The 23,436-nt window shown below is 54.3% G+C and overlaps 1 protein-coding gene across 1 annotated transcript; it reads left to right on the top strand.

Annotated features, from left to right (window-relative positions):
• Positions 1–14,989: 14,989 nt before the first annotated feature.
• On the top strand, positions 14,990–17,720 carry TNFSF9 (TNF superfamily member 9; the record flags this gene model as incomplete). The annotated part of the gene is made up of 3 exons (XM_082651411.1): positions 14,990–15,253; positions 15,861–15,894; positions 17,260–17,720. 3 exons carry the CDS (start codon positions 14,990–14,992, stop codon positions 17,718–17,720), a joined length of 759 nt encoding a protein of 252 aa, XP_082507537.1.
• Positions 17,721–23,436: the final 5,716 nt, after the last annotated feature.

The raw sequence follows: 23,436 nt of genomic DNA, 5'->3' as shown, positions 1-23,436 counted from the left end.
GGTGGACACGGCGGCGCTGGTGCTGATGCTGGGAACTGCGGCAGCGAGGCGGGTGGTGGACGCGGCGGCGGCGGCGAAGCACGGTCCCTGCGCTCCCGGGGCGCCTCTATATGAGCGGGCGGGGCTCGCGTCACTGCAGGTCACCGGCCCGCTCCGCCCCCCGGTCCCGCCCCGGGACGGAGGGTGCGGGGATTGACGGATACCCCTCCCCTGCCGCCTGGAGACCTCTGGGGACAAGGGCTGGGGCGAGCCGGGGCTCCGTGCGCCCCCCACCCCGGGCCGTGGCGGGGGGTGAAGCCTCTCAGGCACCAACAGTACCATCTTCCTCCATCCCACCCCTCCCGCCCCCAGCCAGGCCTGGCGACCCGGGTTTTGCAGGGATTGGGCGGGGGGAGGGAGAGCGCCCGGTAAACAAGCAGCCGGGAGATTCTGCCTCTCCCGGCTCTCGCCCCGAACGACCCTGCCTCAGTTTCTCCGTCCCAAGCCTCCCTCCCCATTCCGTTTAGTTCTCGTTCGCCAGACCCTCGCATTAACCGAGAGGGCTCCTAGTGGGGCCGTTCGCCAGACCCTCGCGTTAACCGAGAGGGCTGCTAGTGGGGCCGAGCTGGCCGCTCCGGAGCAGCCGACAGTTTTGGGAGGAGGGGGCAGTCGGTTTCTGCAGGACTTGTCTTGAAGCTGGGTAGTAAGTAAAACCACGATTTCCCTTCCATGTTTGACTGCGGATGCTTTTGGAAGCTGATGGAGGTTTGGGGGGGACTGTTCGCTCCCCCTGGACACCTCGGTTGGGCTTTGGGTCTGTCGCAGGTGGGGTCACCCTCAGCCTTGTCTGGGGTCGAACATCAAAGATTAAGACTTATAGCTGGATTACATACTGCGGGGATAGAGGGCTTCCGGCGGGCTGCCTTACTGCCCCCAGATCGGCACCTCTCTGCTCCATTGTTATAATTTATTCCAATCCATCGTCCTGCCTTTGCATTTATTACTATTATGACCTTGCACAGGCCACTTGGCTTCCCTCTGGCTGAATTTCCTGCAAGATGGGGCTGTTAGGAACCCTCTAGGCGGTTGAGAGGGTCCAAAGATGGCCCAGTTAACAAGATGGCCCCGGTTTCCCCTCGCAGAGTAAACGATAAATTGTAGCTATTAGTATTACAATTATTATTGTAATCATGGGCAAGACTTCCTGTGCTGCCCCACAAGCGAAGGCCAGACTTCTTGGGGCCACTTTCTGCTGGCAGCCTCCGGCTCTGCCATCCCTGGAAGCCTCTCCCTCCTCCTCCACGGCTTCTGGCCACTGCGGGGTGGGGGTGGGATTAGCCAGGTCGGCTGAAGGGCTGGGACCTCACGCTCTCACCAGTGGCTTCCAATTTTGTGGTTCTCAACAGGGAGCGATTCTGCCCCGTAGGGACACTTGGCAATGTCTGGAGATGTTTTTGGTTGTTATGCCTGGATGGGTGTGTGTGTGTGTTACTGGCATCTAGTGAGTGGATGTTGCTAAACATTCTAGGGTGCACAGGACAGTCTCCCCCTCCCCCCAAAGAATTATCTGGTCCAAATGTCAATAGTGCTCAAGGTTGAGAAACACTGTTATTTGAGAAAAACAAACAATCAAAAAACAACTGAGTTAGATCTTTAGGCTCACACTAGACACCAGAATAAACTCCTGATGGATCAGACAGTACAAACGAGGGTGACCCCCCTCCCCCTCCCCCCAGCAGCTGTGAATTACTTCCTCTCTCTGTGATTTAAACGTGTACAGCATCCTGGGACTTCAGTAGGTCAGATGATTATGGAGCACAGTCTCCTGGGGGTCAGCAGAATCCCCTAAGCCAGAAATTCTCAGCTGGCGGTGGTTCTCCACCCCCCCCCCCCCCCCCCCGCCCCACCAACACACAGGGGAAACTTGACAATGTCTGGAGTCATTTTTGATCTTTACAACTTGGGGCTGTTATTGGCATCCAGTGGGTGGAGCCTAGGGAGGCTGCTCAGCGTCCTACAGTGCACAGGGCTGGCCTCTGCAGCAAAGGATAATCTGGTCCCAAATGCCAATGGCAATAGCCAAGGTCGAGAAACCTGACTGAGACTTCTGAGGTTATCAAATGTTCTTACGGTTGATCCCCGAGACCCGGTTCCCGGATTGAAATAGGAAGTCCATCAACGCATGTTAATATCTGTCAAAAATTCATAAACCCTGTGTTGGCATTTTATTATTTAATACATCAAGAATCATCAACACATAAAAGTGGAAGTGGCCCTGCTGGGAGGGGCTGATTTGGGGTTCAGCCCCAGAAAAATGGGGCTTCCTGTGTCACCCCACCAGGGCAAGGCTGATTTGGGGTCAGGGCTGAGCTCCAGGGAGGTGGGGCTTCCTGGATTAGCCCACCTTGGTAGGGATAGCCCCCTGGAGAGCACAGGTTCTGGTGAGCAATGGGTGCCCTCTGTCTTTCTCTGAATCGGGGCATCCCTTGGGTTCCCTGAGGGCCCTCAGGGGAGGAATACAGAGAGGGGAAATGAGGAGGAAAGTGGCGAGCAGGGGATGGGTGGTCTTCTAGCACCTGGAGCTTCTGGGACTTGACATCACCCAAGATGTAGAAAGCCCGCAGGGATGAAGTGGGGAGGGGTTGGGGTGGGCTGACGTCACCTACACCCCAAGGCTGCTCCCTCTTCAGTCTGGCCTCTCCCGGGCTCCCTTCCTGGGAGATGAGGAGTGCCAGGTGTACCCAATGGCTCTCGGGCAAGCAGAGCCTCACTGGTACCCAGGTGCCCCACGGCATCACTCACCACCCAGAAAGCCATCAAAGCTCCCTGCAAGAATCCGAAGATGGCATCGTAGGGTTGGTGCCGTGGTCCAAGACCCGGATGTAGCCAAGGACAAGAAAAGGAGCTGGATGGTGGGCCGTAAGAGCCAGATTTTCTGTCCCCAGGAACTGGCCTGTACCTAGAGCTGGAAGGCGGGTGGGCAGCGCCTTGAAACCCTGGGAGCAGGTATCCAGAGGGACTCCACCCGGCGGCTGCGTTTTTGTGCCCACCGGCCTGTCTGAGCCTGTCAATTTTATATGGAAATGGATTTCAGCCTCTAAAGAGGGTAGGGGCTGTGGCCCCCGAAACCATCATTGTAAGAGAACTTCATGCTATTAATATTGGGAGAATTGTTAGATGGTGAATGATTTCCCAAGAGTCAGATGAGGCCCTCCGGATACGCTCATACTGTGACCCGGCACTGCCACTTTCTGCCAGTGTCAGATCTCTAATCGAAGCAGGTTGGCCTCATCAGGGGGCCCTCAAAAAGCAGAGTTTGGGCTCTTGGTTTTGAAATGGAAAACAGAAAAAAAAAAAGGTGGGGGAATTCCCCGAGACCCAGAACATTCTGTTCACAAAGTTGACCATTCGGTCCATAAAATCAGGGGAAGGCCCGACTCCTAGCTGTGTGTGGTCGGTCTGTGCACCTCCTGGCATTGTTGGCGTGCTCCCCTGGGACGGAGGGAGTCTGTTTTGCCTGCTATTAATGATATTAGTGACCTTTAGGGCAGATCCTGTTCTAAATACTTTGAGCGAGTCAGCTCATTTATGTGTTAACTCATGAAACCACAACCCTAGGGGGCAAGTGCTATTTCCACACCCATTTGACAGATGAGGAAATGGAGGCCCAAGGACATTGAGTGTCTCACGCAAGGTCATACACAGTTGAGGCTGGGAATAGAGCATGTACATTCCAGCTCCAAAGCCCTGCTATCACTACAGGAGGCTGTAGTTACTTTGTTACTTTGTCTTTAAAAAAAAGGGGGGCCGGCTGGCAGTCGAATGGGCTGCCTTTCAGGAAGAAAACGTTGCTGGTGTGAAGGCAGCCGTGTAGCATCACGTGCACTGTGGCCAGGGCTTCTGTGTCGTTGTGTCTGCCCACCACGGTGCCCGGGTGCTCTGGGCTGGCTCCGATGTGTGCGATCCGCTTCTGCCAGCCGAGTCTATGCCTGTGGGTCATCGGCTCCTTCCCAGGGGTTCCCCCACCCCCTGCCCTGCTCCTCCTGCCACTTTATTACCCAAAACTTAGAGCTACACCTCAGCTGGGTCTGATTTCTCTTCCCCCTGCCCTTGGTGGAGCCCAGCCCTGGGCATGGACCCAGCCTGGCATGGGCCCTCTCCAGCTGCAGGGAGGGGGAGACAGAGCGTTCTGGAAGTTGCTGTTCTGGGACAGGGATGCTGAATGAGTCTTAAGAGAAGATGGGCCCTCCCCGTTCTCGCCCTCCTGACTCTGGGGGAACACACAAGCTCTATGGAAGCTGTGTCTGGCACTGCAGGCACCAAGCATGGGGTGGGGGCGGGCGGGGGGACAATGGAGTATTTTCTGGCCTTGCCGGGTGTGCAGCCCACCTCGGGCCAACACTCACCACCAAATACACCATGGAGTACATCCCGATGGAGGCGTCCACAGAATAGAAGGATTTCCTGGGGGACGGGCAGGGGCAGGGTGGACATCAGCTGGGGCTGGGGTGGGGTGGGGATGCCTCCTGGGTTCCCCTCCTTGACCGCCCAGTCGCCTGACATGGAGGACGTCTTTGGGGTGCCCTGTGCAGGTGTAGTTGGTGACGTAGCCGCTCTCGAGGTCAAAGCAGGCTGGGTCGGGCAGGCACGTGGCCAGGAAGTGGGGCCGCAGGTGACCTGTGGTCATATTGGCAATGCTGGTCGGGGAGCAGCTGGCCAGGCCGCCAAAAATGAAGGTGCCCAGCTGCTTGTAGATCATGGCCGTGTAAGTGCCGCTCATGAAGGCTGACGAGCTCAGCTGCAAGAGCTTGACACGAATCAACTCTCCCAGGCTGATCTGTGGGGCCGTGTGAGAGGGGTGAGGGGTCACTGCTGAGGGCCGAGGGCGCAACAAGAGTGGGAAAACCCCAACCCTTTGTCTCAGACAGGTTCATATGGAAGGGAGGCTGTTCTTGCCCAGTAAACCAGGCAAAAGGGTGGGGCTTCTCATTCCATCCCCCCCCCACACAGATGGGTGGCTTCTCCCACCCTTGTGCCTGAAATGGGCAGGACTTCCTAAGCCAGTAAGGCTTCCCATATCATCAAGAAAAGGGGGGGGGGCCCCATAACTGAAAGGGGCGGGACTTCCTGTTATACCAGGAAAAGAGGCGGGGCATCTCCCTAGTTTATGTCAGACATAGGTAGGATTTCCTGTCCCATATCTGAAAGGGGCGGGACTTCCTGTTATACCAGGAAAAGAGGTGGGTCATCTCCCTAGTTTATGTCAGACATAGGCAGGATTTCCCATCTCATATATGAAAGGGGTGGGGCTTCCTGTTATACCAGGAAAAAAGGATAGACTTCCTCCCAAATGCCTGAAACTGATGGAACTTCCCTTGTCACTGGGAGAAAGAGGCAGGATGTTCCATGTTTGAAAGGGGGAGATTTCCCAGATCCCCAGAAAAGGGGCAGGACTGCTTCCTGCCTTCTGCATATAAGGAATGGGGCTTCCCTGTCCACTGGGGGGCAGGGGCTGAACTTCTTGTTCCATACCTAAGGCAGAGAGGTGGGTGTTTCCTCTATATTATGTCAAAAGTGGGGGGCTAACATTTTCCTCAAGGAAAGTTTTATGCCATCAAGCAGTGAGATTTCCCATTTCAGTAGGAAAAGAGGTGGTACTTCCTCCTGCCTTAGATCTATAATGGGTGGGGGTTTCCACTTTGCCAGAAAAACAGGTGAACTTTCCCATGTTGTGTCACCATGGCCTGAGTTGAAAGTGGCCACCCTCTTACCGTGAAAATGGAGATGAAGAAGCCCATCTTTATGAGTGCCGAGTCTTCGATGATGTAATGGACCACTCGGGGGTATTGGATGGTGGTGTCATTGCAAAAGAAGCCCTGGATGTGGGGTACCAGCAAACCGGTCTCATTCAGCACGATGGGGAGACTGACTGCAGGGGGTGGAGATGACCCCACTCATGGATGGGTCAACTGAGGTTTACCCTCCTTAGGCCTTCCGGCCAGTCTGTCCTCCCGGCATCTCCACAGGCTGGACATGGGGACATGCGCAGAGAGCACAGTATGGCCAGGAGGCCAGAGGAGGCCAGAGCCCCAGGGACCCATTCACTGGTGGGGTCCTGTGAATGAGATGGGTGAGGGGTTAATATAAGGAGGGGATAAGTGTGGAAGGGCTCGCTCTTTCTGTATGTGTGTGTGTCCTGATGTATGTGTGTATGATTGTGGCTCTGCGTGTCTGTGTGTGAATGTGTGTGTGTGTGTTGATGGGTATCTATGTCTATGACATGCGTATGTGGTGTGAATAGGTGTCTGTGGTACACATGGGTATATGTCTGAGTGTGTGTGCTCCTCTCTGCAATGTGTGTGTGTGTGCGTGTGTGTGTGTGAGAGAGAGAGAGTGAGAGAGAGCGATTATGCACTGTGTCCATGGATGTGTGTGTTGTGTTGGTGTGTGTGTGTGCTTGTATCTGGGATCTGTGTATGTGTTCATGTCTATATCCATGGCTCTGTGGCTGATTGAGCTGGGAGGGGAGATACTGGTGGCAAAGTTGTGTGTGAGCAGTGTCCAGGGCCCCTCACCTGACACTGCCATCCTGAATTCAGACAGACCAAGGGGCTTGTCTCCAGCAGGTGCCAGGCTCTCTGTCTGGCCCACTCATCCTCAAAGCCTACACCCAGGCCTCCCTCCCCTGTCTTGACCCTGTCATCCTGTCACCCACTGAAGTTTAGTGGAGCCAGGCAGCTGGAACCCAGCCTCCCACAGTCCCCAGCTCCCTTACTGGGCTGGGAGGGCAAAGCTAGTATCCCAGCCTGGCCTCTCCTCCCCAGTGAGGAGGTTTTGGTCACTAGCTCTGCCCACCGGGGAATGGGGGGGGACGGCCCTGGTATATGCCAGCCACACATCTAGACCCCAAGCAAGCTCAGGCCACGCAGATTCCCAAACACACAGGGTCTGACATGCACAATTATACAATACAACCGCACAGTCTGACCCAGACACCCAGATTCAGATGTACACACACAGACATATAATGCAACAATATACCCACAATACACATAGGCCCATATAGACCCCCCCCACACACCTGGCTACACAAATACCATTGGATCTGCCCCCAGCCCAGATGCATAGTCACGGGCTCCCATAGATCAAGTGCATGCATAGGAGTCACCCACAATGAACACACCCCCCGAAAACCAATGCAACACCCCCGAAAACCAATGCAACACACAACACAGCAACACAACATGCAACCCAGAGACCCGAAGGGACACACACACACCCACGCACACACACGTGTGCATGAGCATACACACACAGAATCATACTCATTCACATGGATATAAGTTCAACACAGACCAGCCCCAGATACGGACAGACCCAGGGGCTTGCACACAACATACACAGTCAAACATACACGGAGATACACAATACAAACATACCTCCCCCACTATAGACACATAGACTCAGATCCACAACTCAAAGAGACATGCAGCAAATAAAATCATATGAAAGACTGAAAAAAAAAAAAAAAGATGCACAGCCAGATGCTCACCCAGCACCCAGACCCAGGAAGACAGGTAAACACACAAAGCCACGCTTGTGGAGAGTCCCTATCGTCCCCATTCACACGGACACACATTGACCCAGACATCCCGGAAACATGTCGATGAACACACCGATGTGAAGACACACAGCCCAAGTACACACACCAGGGCAGGCAGCCAGCCCCCAATCTAGCGACCCTCAGATAAAGACAGAACGACAGACCCCTCCGCTGCCCCTTGGGTGTCCGCATGGTGGTGGTGCGGGGCGCTCAAGGACGCTGGGGAGGGGGCTCACCCGGCAGCAGACAGAACACATCCAAAGCCACCAACAGCTTGGCGGTCCAGCAGTGTGGCAGCAGATGGCACGGGGGTGGTTCTCCGCGGGTCCCCCGGCCACAGGCACTGGTACCGGACCACCAGCTCGGGCAAGGCCAAGACAGTATGTGGTAAGCTTATCGACTGTGGGGGGCGAAGGGGTGGGCACGCCCACCCAGACTGGGATTAGAGCTCGAGAGTCGGGCCGGATACAGCGGGGAGAGGCTGGCCTGAATGGTGAAGACCAAGGTGGGCAGGGGCGGGGTCCCATTGTAGGGCAGTAATTAGATGACCAAGGGGGCGTGGCCTTCCCGAGGACGGCCCTGGGGCCGGGGAAACTGAGGCCTGTCTGACTCCGTTAGCTAGGAGCCCCCATCCCATACAAGGACTTGACTGATTTGGGGTAAGGTCTTGAAAGCGTGGGTGAGGTCTGGAAGAAGGTAGAGAGAGGAACAAAATGGGCGGGGCCTAAATGCTCAGACAAAATGCTCAGAGACCCGCAGGCTGTGGTGTCCCCAGGGAAGTTCATTCTAAGGATGGGGATGGTTCGAAGGCCTGGACTGGGAAGGGGACAGGGAGTTCTGGAAAAGTGTAACCCAGGGCAGGGCCGAGGATTTCAGATAGGAGACAATAGAAGGGCAGAGACGGGGGAGAGGATGGTGCAGGACGAAGAAAAGTAGAAAAGTGGGTGGGGTAGGAAGGTGGGCAAGGCCTGGAAGGTTGCTGTCTGAGAAGTGGGCGGAGCCTAGGGAGAATGATGGGAAAGTGGGCGAGACTGGGGGTGGGCAGGGCTTGAGACAATGATGGCTAGGAAGTGGGAGGGGCCTGGGAGAATGACATAGAAGTGGGAGGGGCTGATGAGAGGGCAGGGCTTGGGAGATTGGGATCAACTCTGGGAGGGGCAAGCCCACCTTTTTCAGGGTTCCGCGGGTCAAAGTCATATCGGAGTTGACGAGAGTCCTCCTGGGCCAGCGGTCTCCGTGCTGGGCATTGCAGACCTTGGGCGATTCCCTGGTGGTAATTTTCGGGCTGAGAGCCAATCTAGGTAGGTGGGTCCCTTCCATCTCTATCAACGGTTGCCCTGTCTTGCCCCGCCCCGCCGAGAGTCCTCGCCGTTCCTCATTGGTCGGGCGCGGACCAATGGGAATTCGCCGCCGGGCTTATCGCGTCTTCCACCATCCCCGGAGCAGCACCCTCCCCTCGGGGACCCTGGATCGCGCCGAGTGGGGACGGGTGAGGGTCTTCCATCCCACTCCTGCTTCCCACGCCCTGTTCCCTTGTCCAAGGCCGTCTGATCCCGCTCCGGCCGCCCGTGTCCCCGCTCCCCCGTTGCCACGCACCTTCCTCCGGGCTTTGCAGTCGGTGCCGAAGCACCTTTCCTTCCTTTCAGCCTAGACGCCCCCCTCCCAATGACCCATTCAGTGCAGCCCTGGACTGAGGCGCCCGGTCCACCAGGGGTCGCCCGCGGCCTACACTGGGTGTTGCTTCCAAGGAAAGGGACCCAGAGGTTCCTTAAGGGAGGGAGGGATAGGCCCCCAAAAGGAGGGCCTGAGTCCCCTCTGTAGGGGGTGGATCTTGGATGGCTCGAAGGGTGGGACCTGGATCTTCACTGGGGGCGGGGCCTGGGTTTCTTGTACTTTGTGTCTCTGCCAGTCTGTCCAGGTCAGCCTGTGTCAGTGTGTGACTTGAGTGCCTTTGGTGGTCTCTGGGCATGTGATATTGTCTGTCTCTGAATGCATATCCCAGAGCCTTTGAGACTCTTGCAGGCTATGAGTTAGTGGGTATGTGTGATCATGGGCACGGATGTGTCCTTTTGTGTGCTTGTGGCCAGCTGATCTCGTGTATCTATGATTGCACCTCTGGGCGTGTCTTAGCATGTGCCTGTGTGGTGTGTCTCCACCACTGTTTTGGTATGTGTGTGATTGTGGGTCTGCGATTGTGTGTCCTGTATCTCTTGTGTCTCTGTGTGTGTCTGTGGCCAGCTTTGGTGGCTACTTTTGCGTATCTATGCTTATGTGTCTCAGTGTGTGTGTGTGTGTGTGTGTGTGTGAGTGTGTGTATGTCTGTGTGGTGTATTTGTGTGTCTGTCTCGGTTTGTGTGATTGTGTACCGCCTGAATGGGGGGTGTCTTTTGTACACCGGTGTCTGTCTGGTGGCTGCCCCTCCGGGCCAGTTGGAGAGTCCCTTCCAGGTGGTAGCCCTGCTGGGGCTTCCTTCCTGGGGCAGGCTGGCTAGTTTCCCAGCAGAATGAGCCGGTTTTTCACAGACGGGGCCCCTCTGAGGGGTACCCAGGGCCCGCCTTGGTTTGCCTGGGTCTTCCCCATCCCTGTATCCTTCCACTGCCATTAGCAGGGAAACACCATTTCCTGCCTTTGATGTCACTGATGTTAAATTTTCCCTTCCTCCAAACAGCTAAGGCCACCAGTTTCTTTCTTTCTCTGCTTATTTTTTTCGCTTTAAAAAATTTTTGTGTGTGTGGCCACTGGTTTTTTTCTTTGTGTGCTCACACCTGACCACCATTCTGTATGTAACACACACACAAAAACCAAAACAAAGCAAACATGGAAAATGCAGGTGGGCGGAAGCTTGCATGAAAGGTCCATGATCTCTTTTTCAGATCGCTCTCCTAAGTCCCCCTAGCTTTTTAATATATCTTCCAGATATGTGCTATGCAAATGTATCTTTGCTCTGAAACCAAATCCGCATTCTTTGTTTTTGTAGCCCTTAGAGATCTCTAATGAGCCCCAAAGAGATGACTCAACCTCCTCCACAGCTTGATTCCTGAACTGATTCTATGAGTGATAATCTGACCATTTCTCTTTCAATGACTCTTTCGGCTATTTCCGTTCAGAATACTTCCTGCCTGTTTTTGGCTCAGATGTCCGCGCTTGTTTCTGGACCCTGGTGCTTCATCCATAAGATCACACTCCTGCCTACAGTCACGCAGAGGGACCAGACGGTCAGCCCCACTGGCAGCAGTGATGACTAGTCCTGGAGAGCACCTACCGTATGCCAGGTGCTGTTCTGGCTCTCGATTCTGGACAGTAATCCTAGCAGGTGGTCCCTGTGTTAGCTCGACTTCTCAGATGGGAACCTCAAGGCAGAGAGGTGAAGGCATTTGCTTGAGATCATACAACTAGCAAGAGGTAGAGCTGGGATTTGAAGTTAAGTGGTTTGGACCTTGTGCTATTGTTGTTCCTCAACCAGAAGCAACGCTGGTGCACGCATGGGACCCCCCCCATCCCCTTTCCTGATCCCTGAACACGCATCACACTGGAAACGCACAATTCCAGAGTAGCTGGATAAACACCCCAACTCCACGAAGCCTAATTATGCCATCATGCCTTGTCGTGTTTACCCAATATCACAGGTGCACTCCTGTGCCAGGTCTGTGTTTCCCTGGCCTATCCAGGGCTGAGGAGACTTGGACCCAGCTTTTCCAGAGACCTGAATAACTTGGAGAACACAGTTCCCCTCTCTGCATCGATTTCCTCCTTCAACACATGTGGATACCCCCTCGGCTGGAGACCAACCTCACTCAACCCTTCCCTTCTCTTTTCTCTTCTTTTCTTGGTTCACAGCCCCCCATGGGGTCCCGTGCCCTTTCACTGTGCACTTACCCGGCAATCACTAAGTGTCTCTTTCAGGCTTTGCCTTTCCCCTGGGGGACGTGGAAGATCCACGCCAGTGGAAGGTTGACCCTGGGGGAGTCCACATACGGGATGGGGGGCAGTCGGGAACCCAGAGAGAAGGAGGTGAGTTTGCTAGGAAAAATCAAGGCAGACTTCTTGGAGGAGGTGCCTGTTCACTGGGCCTCCGAGAGGGAAGAAGGGTGCCACCCCCCAACTGCTTCCTGCCCAATCCCTCCTTTGAGCCCTATGATGGCAACAGTGAGAATTCAGGCCTTTCCCCTAGAGGTGAGGAAAACCAGGGCCCACGCTCACCTCAGGGAGACAGCTGAGCACCGAGGTGCAACTGTACTAAACCGTGGGGTGCTAGGCAGCTGGTGCTGAGAGCTCCATAGTGGGCGGGGCTGCCTATCTCAGATGTCCCGACCACAACAATACGTCATGGCGCTCCCTGGCTGTGGCCTGAGCCTTCCCCAGGTTGCGGCCTGAGCCTTCCCCTGACAGGCATTGTTTCCCCGCTCTGGAGGGGGTGTATAGAACTCTGCTAAGCCCCTCGGCATTGAGAGAGTTCAGAACAGTCACTGTCAGTCCTTGGATCGATGACTTCAACTTTTGGAGTCTTAGTGTTTTTACATCCGCTTATTGGAATTGTAGAAAAGCGTCAGTGACCCAGCTCACCTGGAATGAGCATTTGCCATGTGCCTGGCACTGCTCACAGCAAGCTCTCAGCTGCTCTTTGAGACCTACTCTTATTCCCATTTAGTAGATGTGAAAAGTGAGGCTCAGAGAGGTGAAGCAGCTTGCCCCAAATCACACAGCAAGAAATTTGAGGGCTAAAATTCAAGCCTCTAGACAGGGGCAGCAAATTTTCCTCTGAAAGGGACCAGAGAGAGTAAGTATTTGGGGCTTTGTGGGCCAGACAATCTCTGTTGTAACTACTCCACTCTGCAAAAATCGCCACAGACAATATGGAAACAAATGAGGGTGGCTGTGTGTCATACAGTTTTATTTGTGGACACTGAAATTTGAATTTCACATGATTTGCACATCAGGAAAGAGTCTTCTTTTGACTTTTCCCAGCTGCTTCAAAATGAAAATAATCAAAACATTCGGTGTGGGGCTGCAGTGTGTCCACCTCTAGAGCGCATGCTGGTAACTGCTATGCTCTACTGCGTTCATTTATTCATTCAATCAGTCAATACGATCGAGGCCTGCAATTTTCTAGGTTGGAAACAAGGCAGGTGGAGATACTCCTCTTTGGGAGATAACAGTTTCATGGGGGAAACAGCCATGAGTGAGCAAATAAATGAACAAGAATATCTCACATGGTGGAAACTGCTAGTAAGGTCATGTCACGGGGTGATGTAACCAGGGCCCGAGAGAGAGACACTTTCATTTGGGTTGTCCGAGATGTTGACTGGGAGTCCTCTGAATTCCTTTTTGTCAGCTCAGACAACCCTTGTCTGGGACATTGCTGTGGGGGAGGGCTTAATAATAAACAGATTGGCCTGTGGCCTGTGAGCTTCTTGACAGAGCAATGGTATCTGGGGAGGGCTTTTTGGCCTCAGTATCTTTATATCTATCTTCCTGGTTGGTCAGATTCCTCAGAGAAAGGATCCCACCATCCCCATCTTTCAGATCCCGGCTGCTGAGTGGGGGGCAAGGGTCAAGGTGTGAAAGTTTCAAATCCTGCGTTCAAGTTCACACGTTTGTTTCACACATGCTTTTGGCATGATTCGTCTGCCATCAGCTGCGTTCCTCCCACCAGAAACGCTGCCATATCCGCTGTCTGGAGGAAAAAACAAAAAACAAAAAACCCAAAACAGCTGCAGTTCCACCCTGAAGGGGAGCAGAGCTGATATCTCTTTTGGGAATTTACTTTAGACCAACACTTCTATTTTAGCTGTCACCCGCCACACTTTCTTTCGGAGCTGGGGGGGGGGCAGTCACCAATAACTGAGGCTTGAGACACGGTGCTGACTGTGGCATTTGGCTAGGGAAATTATATTTGGCATTCCACCCCGATGGCTTGCAATTTTTGGCGTAGCTTTTAAAACAGTCGCTTATACTATCACTGCAGTGGGGTTTGGGGAGAGAGTGAAAGTAGGGGCCGGAGCTTAATTCATCCTCTTTACTCAGAAGGACAGCTGGCCGCAGATCTGGGGAAAGAAGATTCCAGGCAGGGGGACAGCAGGTGTGAAGGAACAACCTTGGTACCATGCGGTGGATGCTCCAACTTGTGCAAGTGTCAGAATCTTCTGGAAGGCTCCTTCAGACACTGGTTGCAGGGCTTCCACTCCCAGAATGTCAGCAGGTCTCGGGTGAGGTGCTAGAATTTGCAGAGCTAGCAAGTTCCCAGGTGATGCTGGTCTGGGCCTCGTGCTTTATAAACCGCTGGTAAAACGGAAACGTTCAGCACCTGTGAGTCAACACGAGCCAGCATCATCACAGTGGTCGCCTCGTAATTCCCCAGAGAGGCTTAATACAAGCTTGAATACAGGGCCGGCATCCGATCCTTGTTCGGTTGAACCAACCTCCCTGCCCCCATTTCCCCGACGGCTGATGGATGACTGAGATCAATTGCCCGGTCCACCCTTCCATTTTCTATAGGGAAAGTGAATCCTGGAGCGGGTTAGGGAGTTGGCCGGCTGGTCTGGGCAGAGCAGGGCTTCTATGGGAGACCAGGGCTTTTCTAGGGCTGGCCGTCTCTCAGTCCAGGGCTGCTTCCTCTTTTGGGGCCGAGTTTTGACCGCTTCTCTGGTCCTCCTCCCGGCCCCGCCCCCGCCCCCGCCCACACCACCACCGGAGAGCGAACGGGAAATTTGAGTTTCCTCTGCCTCACTCAAGGCTGTCCCTTTCCTACAAGGGGAATTTCTCCACCTGGACTCTCCAGGCTTCTGCTTGTGGGGTCCAGGGGGCCCCTGATGGGAAGCGTCTAGGTGGGTGGGCGGGGGCACGCCAGGGAAGGTCCAGGGGTCCTGGGGCAAAAGAGGGAGGGGAGGGGGAGGGCTGAGCAGGGCACTTAGGGTTCCACTGGGAGGACTTATGCTCCACAGGAGAAGGGGGCTGAGGCCTGGCTATCTTCTGACCCCTCTGAAGATGTGCCGGGTTTAGGAGAGCCCTGGAGGGGCCCCATTGCTGGGGAGCTAGGGAGTGATAAGAAATTGGGGAAAGAGGCAGAGAAGCAGAGAGGCGCAGAGATAGATAAGCGGGGAGACACAAGAGAGATAATTAGGAAGAAAGAGGGTCGGTGGGGCAGAGCTTGGAGGGAGGGAGAGAGAGAGAGAGAGAGAGAGAGAGAGAGAGGGAGGGAGGGAGGGAGGGAGAGAGAGAGGGAGAGATCCGGGGAAGAGAAAGTTAGGGAAAGTTCGGACAGAACGTGGAGGAGGCGGGGCGGGCGGGAACCAACCTACCGGACGGATCTCTGGGATCCCCACGGGCCACACCCCGGAAAGCGGGGCTTCGGGATTTTATATAAAGCGCGGTGCAGCTGCCTCGGACCGCAGCCGCCCGCAGCCGGCCATGCCCTCCAGCACCCACGCCGCCCCGGATCCCGAAGCTCAGCGGCCGCTCGCGCCCTCGGGCCGTTCCTGCCACCCGCTGCCCTGGGCCCTGAGCGCCGCGCTGCTGCTGCTCGCTGCCGCCTGCGCCGCCTGCCTGGTGCGCGCCTGGGCCGCGCCCGGGGCTCCTGCATCGCAGGTCCCCGGCTCCGCGCGCAGCCCGAGACTCCCGGAGGGCCTGGAGCTGATGCCCGACGCCCGCACCCGCCTCCCCGACTCTCCGCAGGTGAGATGCGGCCCGATCTGGACCCCGGGAGAGACCCCTACCCAGTTCCGGGACCCCTTCTCCATTCGCTCCCCCTCCACCCCGAGGTCCTTTCTGCATCCCAGGCCGATGGTGGAGGGACCCCCATCGTCCCTCTTGGACCTCCGAGGGCACCGCTTCTTTATCCAGGACTTCGGGGGGCACCCTTCTCGTCCCGCACCCCCGTGAGACCCCATCTCATCCCGGGACCCCAGAGGGGAGCACTTTCTCCATCGCGGACCCCGAGGGACATTTTATCTCGAACCACTGAGGGGGCTCCCCCTTTCTTTCGTAACTCGCGGAGAACCTAGGTTTTCTCCCGGACCCTTGGGGTACCCCCTTTCTCTCTCAAGACCCCCCAGTGCCAAGCCCCCTGGAGGGACTCTCTCCTCTTTTCCCTCCTGAGGCCTCGGGGTTCTGTCCTTGCACACAGTAGGGCTGGGGCAGCGCGCGCGCGCTCTTTTGCAGCGGGAAGGGAAGGGAGCGTAGGCCCAAGACTCGCGCAGATCCCGGGCACTCCACTTTCCAGAGGGCTGCGGGTGCGGGAGGGGGGACCTCCACCCACTTTCCGTTTGTCCTCTCTCGGCAGGGCGTGTTCGCGCAGCTGGTGGTGGCCGACGGAGGTGAGTGATTCCCCCCGACAGGGGGAGGGTGCACTAAGAGGGAGAGCCCCAGGAGAGGGAGGCCTCCTCTGTGACCCAATCCGACCCTCTTCCCCTCCCTTCTGTGAAAAGTGTCCCCTCCCTTCTTAGAACCGCGTCAGCCCCTCTCTGGGCCTCCTCCTCCTCTGACCCCCATCTGTGCCCACCTCAGACCCCGCCCTCTCAGAGCTGGGGCTGGATGCCGCAAATCTCAGCCTGGTAGGGTCTCTCCCACTGGGCTCTGGGAGAGACGGACCCCTCCTTCCCAGCCCTGTCTCCCTTCCTCCCTTCTGGAAACCGTCTTTCCCGTTCACTTCCGCTCCCTCTTCCCGAGACCCTCCTCCCCCCTCTTCTGGAGACTCTCCTCTCTACCTCCTTCCTCTGCCCCTCCCCCTTCCAGACTCCCCTCCTCGTCCTTCCTCCGGAGACCCTCCCCCTCTCCCCTCCCCTTTCTGGGACTCTTCTTCCCACCCCTTTCCCTCCCCCTTCCAGACTCTCCTGCCACCTCCTTGCCTTCTCTCTTAAGGAGACCTTCTCCCCATCCTGTCCTCTCCTTGGAGTCCCTCCTCCTTCACCCTCCACCCCCTCCTCCCTCCCTTTATGTTTCCTCTAGGATTTTTCCTCCTTCCCCCACAACCTCCCCCTTCCTCCCCCTTCCCCTTCTCCATCCCCCCTCCTCTTTCCTCCCCTCCCACTCTGAGTCCTTTCCTTCATTCTATGCTAACTCTGCCCCCTATCCCCCTCTCCTCCCTCTATAAACCCCATCCTTCCATTCCTAGGAGCCCCCTATCCCCCCCATCATCCTTTTTTTTTTTAATTTTTTTTTTTTTTTTTTGCGGTACGCGGGCCTCTTACTGTTGCGGCCTCTCCCGTTGCGGAGCACAGGCTCCGGACGCGCAGGCTCAGCGGCCATGGCTCACGGGCCCAGCCGCTCCACGGCATGTGGGATCTTCCCGGACCAGGGCACGAACCCGTGTCCCCTGCATCGGCAGGCGGACTCCCAACCACTGCGCCACCAGGGAAGCCCCCCTCTTCCTTTTTGGCATTACATTTCCTCCTCCTCCTGGTTCCTGGAAGTCTGTCCCCCTCCACTTCCTCTATCTCCCTCTTCCAGAGAGTCTTCCCCCTCCCTCGGAATCCTTTCCTTTCTTCTATCCCCCCTTCCCCTCCCCCAGCCCCCCTCTTTCTGAGACCCTCTCCGAGTCCCCTTACCTTTCTCATATCCCCCTCCCCACTCTTCTCTCTTGTCCTCTCTCCCTCAGAGCCCCTCCTCCCCTCCCCAGGGCTGCGACCTCAACCCTTAGCGATGCCCCCATGCTAAGCATGCCCTGCGTCTTCCTCCCACAGTGCAGCTGACCGAAGGGCCCCTGCACTGGTGCAGCGAGCGGGGGATGACAGGTGTGACCCTGGCACCCGGTGTGAGCTACGACAAGCACACGCACGAGGTGGTGGTGGCCCAGGCCGGAGTCTACTATGTTTTCTTGCACTTGGCGCTGAAGCGTGCAATGGCCAGCAACGGCAACAGCTCCGGCTCTGTCTCTGTGGCCCTGAACCTGCGGCCTCTCCAAGCTGGGGCCGCTGCCCTGGCCCTGACCTTGGACCTGCCACCCCCATCCTCGGGGAACTCAGTGGCTGGTTTCCGGAGCGGCCTGTTGCACCTGGATGCCGGACAGCGCCTGAGCGTCCACCTGCACCTCGCGGTCCGGGAGCCTCGCGCCTGGCAGCTCTCAGCGGACGCCACGGTCTTGGGCCTCTTCCACGTGAACACCCAAGTCCCCACTGGACTCTCCTTGACACAGCTGACGTGACCCCCAGGCCTAGGTGCCACCCTCTGGACCAAGACTGAATCTTGCCTTCCTTTCTTGGGGCCCCTGGTGATGGGGTCTAGCTACTCTACCTCACTGGGCTGGGCCGGGGTCCTTGCTGCTGAGCCCCTCTTCCAGGACTCTCCGGGTCCCTCTATCACTTGGTATTTATTCTGAGCCTGAGCTCAGACAGTGTACATTATATTAATCCGTTCAACTTATATTTATTGAGCTTCTGCTCTGTGCCAGGCACTGTGCAGGGCTAGAGAAACATCAAATAAAAAAGACCTCCCCTCCATCCTTATTTATGTTAATATGTGAGAAATAGAGACTCATTCCCAGTACCCTCCCCCCGCCCCGCATGGTACTCATGGGGCTAGCTTGTGGGAGTCCAAGTAACTATGTTGTGTGAGCTTTACTCATTCATGCAAATTTTATCAGGCACTGTTTTAGGTGTTGGGGACACAGCCATGAATAGGACAAGACAAACCCCCCAGCTTTTGCCAAGCTGACAGTCTAGTACGCTGGCTTGACACTGTGACTGTGTGTGACCCTGTGTAACTGGGGCATATGGGAACGTGTGAGGTGGTACGTGATGTTAGATAATAAAGTATTTATATATGTTATGACTTCTGTATATTGAGCATTTACTATATACCAGACAATGTGAGTTATCTTGAGATTTATATAACTCCCCTGTGCCTTAGGGATTTTATTATTCCCGTGTTACTATTATCTGTGCTCGTGAGATGTTTTACCTATACTGTGTCTGGTGGTGGAAATACTGGATAATGCCATTTTGCAGGACACTGCTTGCTAACTCTGTGTTCTGTGTCACCACACTAGTAACTTAACACACTATTGACCGGGGGATTTTTGCAGAAACTAACACCTGTGGCATTAATACATCCCCGGTCAATAATGGGTTAAAATCGGCCATGGTGAGAGCATTTACACTACAGGAAGTGGCAAATGTTACAAGTCAGGGCTTGATTTATTGTTTGTTGATTGTCTATACTTAAAGTGCAGGTGAAAAGGATGTTCAACACGTAGATTACACTTAAGTGGTTCTTTTTTTAAAAAATTATTTTCTTTTATTTATTTATTTATTTTTAAATTTATCTTTGGCTGCGTTGGGTCTTCATTGCTGCACGCGGGCTTTCTCTAGTTGCGGTGAGCAGTGGCTGCTCTTCGTTACACTGCACGGCCTTCTCATCGCGGTGGCTTCTCTTGTTGTGGAGCACGGGCTCTAGGCACGCAGGCTTTAGTAGTTGTGTCACACAGGCTCAGTAGTTGTGGCGCACGGGCTTAGTTGCTCCGCGGCATGCGGGATCTTCCTGGACCAGGGCTCGAACCTGTGTCCCCTAGCAATGGCAGGCGGATTCTTAACCACTGCACCACCAGGGAAGTCCCTACACTTAAGTGGTTCTTACCTGTAACTGTTACATTGTGACTAGCACCCCAAAAAATCAAGAAAGTCTTTCTCTAGTGTTTTCAAACCGCTATCTGATTTAGCAAAGAAGTTGCTCACATCATCATAAAGCAAGTGAAGGGTGAACATGCATCTTTATTGTTTTGTTCCATCTCAGTCTCTAAAGGAAAATATCAACCTCCACTCACTTGTTTCTCACTTGCAAGCATAGATTGGCTCTGGGTACAAGAGTGGAGAAAATCAAGGAAGGCGTTCTGTGAGAATCAGTTTTGGCTGTATGGAATTTGCAGTGCAGAGTCTCTTATATTTTATTGTTGGAGCTTGTGTGCTATACACTTATGCCAGTAAAATTGCTAATAAACACAGATATTCATTTCACTCCTTGAGAGCTGGTTGTTAAACATTTACCAGCATCCCACGGTCCTGGCCAGTTCTCCCAAATCCCCTAATTTCCCCACCATGCAGATCTTCTGCCCACTGGCCCATAGAAACCAGCTGGACCTTGGCTTCTGGGGCTGGGGTGGACAGGGAGGTCTCCACAAAGCAGGCGACCTTGATGGGGACTTAGGAGGGATGGGGGTGAGGCAGAAGTGGGAGAGTGGGAGAGCTTTGCCTGTGCTGGCCAGACAGGAGGGTGTGAGATGGGCAATGAAGATGGAGATGTGGAGGTGAATGTCATTTGCCTGACCCGTCTCTACCTCTTCTCAAAGAGTTCCATTCCCCACATCCCTTCTGAGAGAGCAGAACTGACATTGAGCTGACATCCATGAATGTGGCCATACTGGTCATTAAATTATTAAACTAGCCTCTATGCTAATTGGCAAATGCCTGTTACTCCCCGCCCCTTTTTCTGCATGCTTCCTCTGAACCCCTAGGATGGCCCTGGTGATCTAGCATCCAAAGTGTTAACTCTGGGGGCACCCCTGGGATTGGTGGGGGAAGGGTGTGGTCCAGGGGCCAGCTTCAAATCTGACTGGTCAACGTCTGGCTACACTGGTTGTTTCCAATTTTGATCATCCCTGGGACCAAGTGGTGCCACTTCTCTGGCACAGCTGATTGGGTCAGGGTGGATACATGACTCAAGCTGGGCCAATCAGATCTCCTCGGTAGGAATGTGGGCGGGCCTGGCATTCCTTAACTTATTAGTCAGGAATTGGAAGGTGTATGGGAGGGAGAAGCATGGAAGGGCCCCTGGGCAGAGAGAGACGGGAGGAGGAAGATGGGTGGGGATGTATGGATGAGACCACAGAGCCCTAGAGAGAAGGAGGAACCATCTAGACTTCCCATTTGCCTCTTCCTGTTACATGGGATACCCTATGCATTAGTTTCCTAGGGCTGCCCTCACAAAGTGTCACAAACTGGAGGACTTAAAACAACACACTTTTTTTTTTTTTTTTTGCGGTACGCGGGCCCCTCACTCTTGTGGCCTCTCCCGTTGTGGAGCACAGGTTCCGGACACGCAGGCTCAGCGGCCATGGCTCACGGGCCCAGCCGCTCTGCGGCATGTGGGATCCTCCCGGACCGGGGCACGAACCCGCGTCCCCTGCATCGGCAGGCGGACTCTCAACCACTGCGCCACCAGGGAAGCCCAAAACAACACACTTTTATTGTCTCCCAATTCTGGAGGCCAGAAGTCCAAAATCAAGGTCTCAGTAGGGCCATGCTCCCTCCAAATGCCCTAGGGAAGAATCCTTCCTTGCCTCTTCCAGCTTCTGGGGGTTGCCAGCCATCCTTGGGGTTCCTTGCCTTACAGCTGGGCTACTCCCAGGAAGGACATGGATTTTGTGGGGGACACTATTTAACCCAGTACATCTAGCATCTACCCTTGCGGGGGCATGAGAAACTTGAGTGTCCTCCCAGGAATTTCCTGCTGGGGTGGGTTCTGTTCTGTGCTGCTATTAGGGGAACCACTGACTGAAACCGCCTGCCCTAGCCAGGAACCCTAGTCACCACTTGCATGAGTTATCTTACAACAGGAGGTCCTGGTAAGGAATGCGGAACTAACAAGCTACCACCAACCAGAATTCAAGAAAGGTCAGAATGAGAGAGGAGACGCCAGTCCATATGTCCTACCAACCTCCCAGAATCCTTCTCGCTGGAATCCGTCTTGGCTGAGCGACGCATGCGCCTAGGGAGGACCCTGAGTCAGAATGATTGGCCACAGACAACCCGGAAACGAATCCCATTACCGTAAAACCCCAAGACTGTGAGCCACATGGCAGAGCAGTCCTCTGGGTTCCCTTACCCTGCTGCTCTCCACCCGGGCGCCCCTTCCCGATAAAGTCTCTTGCTCTGTCAGCACGTGTGTCTCCTCGGACAATTCATTTCCGAGTGTTAGGCGAGAGCCCACTCTCGGGCCCTGGAAAGGGTCCCCCTTCCTGCAACACTGCCAAATGAACTGTGAGACATCCTGGTCCCCAAGGATGCAGTCCCTCAAGGCTGTCAGTGTCTTTCCTAGTGGCGTAGGGATCCCAGAGACTGTCATACTTCCTGTGTTAAGCTGGGGATGGGTCTGAGACCCCTAAACAGAAACCCTCAGCCCCTCCCAACACAGCAGCCCAGCAGGATGTATCTCCAACGACAGAGGCAAAGTGGAGAAGCCCAAAGACTTGCACCAGCTTCGCATGTGAGTGGATACATGTTGGGAGCACTATGGTGAGGCAGGAGCGGGGATGGGTCTGCAGAGCATGCTTTCTTTAAGAAAAAAAAAATGTGTTAAGGACACTTAACATGCAATCTACCCTCTTAACAAGATTTTAGGTGCACAATACAGTAACATATAGGCACAATAGTATACAGCAAATCTCGAAAACATATTCATCTTGTGTAACTGAAACTTTATACCGATTGAACAACAACACCCTATTTCCCCCTCTTGCTAGCCTCTGGCAACCATCATTCCACTTTCTGTTTCTATGAATTGACTTTTTTAGCTACCTCAGAGAAGTGGAATCACGCAGCACGTGTCCCTTTGGGTCTGGCTTATTTCACTGAGCATAATGTCCTTCGTGTTCATCCATGTTGTTGCATAAGGCAGAGTTTCCTTCTTTTTTAAGGCTGAGTCATATTCCATTGTATGGATGGACCACATCTTCTTTAACCATCTGTCCACGGACATTTAGGTTGTTTCAATATCTTGGCTATTGTGAATAATGCTACAGTGAACATGAGAGTACAAATTATTTCTTTGAGATTCTGATTTCAATGATTTTTTTAAGAATATCAATTTATTTTACTTATTTATTTTTATTTTGGCTGTGCTGGGTCTTAGTGGTGGCGCATGGGATCTTCGCTGTGGCATGTTTAGTTGAGGCATGTGGGATCTTTAGTTGTGGCACGTGGGATCTCTTAGTTGCAGCATGCAGACTCTTAGTTGGGGCATGCATGAGGGATCTCATGCATGCATGAGGGATCCCAACCAGGGATCAAACCCGGACCCCCTACATTGGGAGCGTGGAGTCTTACCCACTGGATCACTAGGGAAGTCCCCTGATTTCAATTCTTTGGGATAGGTACCCAGAAGTGGGATTGCTGGATCATACTGAACATCCATTTTAGTGTCACACAGAGCCGAGTTCAAGCCCTGATTCAGGCAATGCTAGCTGTGCATCCTTGGGCAAGTGCCTTCACCTCTCTGGGCCCAGTGTCTTCAGCTGTAAAACTGGAAAAAGTTTTGTATCTCATGGGCTCCTAGGGGTATTAAGTCAGCTCATAGGTTTAATAGCACAGTGCCTGGCATTTGACTCAATATGTAGAAGCTGTTGTTATTATTACAACAGTCGGGTCATGGAGAGATGGCATGTAAGGTTCCAAGTGCATCAGGTGAAGTGAGTTCCAGGTAGAGAGAGCAGCATGTATAAAGGGCCAGAAGTAGGAGAGTGGATATAGTAGTGTGAGATGGGGTTGAGGGGGTCAGACCATGCAAGCTTGTGGATGACCGCGCAAAGCTTTATCCTGAGGGCAAGGGAGAATTATGAAGACAGAGGTCAGATTAGCTCATTAGATCCTGGAACTGAACAGGACCCTGTGGGGCTGCACCCATTTTTTTTTTTTTAATATTTATTTATTTGGCTGCACCAGGTCTTAGTTGCGGCATGCAGGATCTTTTAGTTGCGGCATGCGGGATCTTTAGTTGCGGCGTGTGAACTCTTAGTGGCAGCATGTGGGGTCTAGTTCCCGAACCAGGGAGCAAACCCTGGCCCCCTGCATTGGGAGTGTGGAGTCTTAGCCACTGGACCACCAGGGAAGTCCCTGTCCCCCATTTCTTGATTACAGGAAATAGGCTTC

Source organism: Grampus griseus (assembly GCF_964374135.1).
Source record: "Grampus griseus genome assembly, chromosome: 3".
In the NCBI taxonomy this organism is placed as follows: domain Eukaryota; kingdom Metazoa; phylum Chordata; class Mammalia; order Artiodactyla; family Delphinidae; genus Grampus; species Grampus griseus.
Note: the sequence above shows the minus strand (reverse complement) of the source record. Positions and strands in the feature narration are given on the sequence as shown.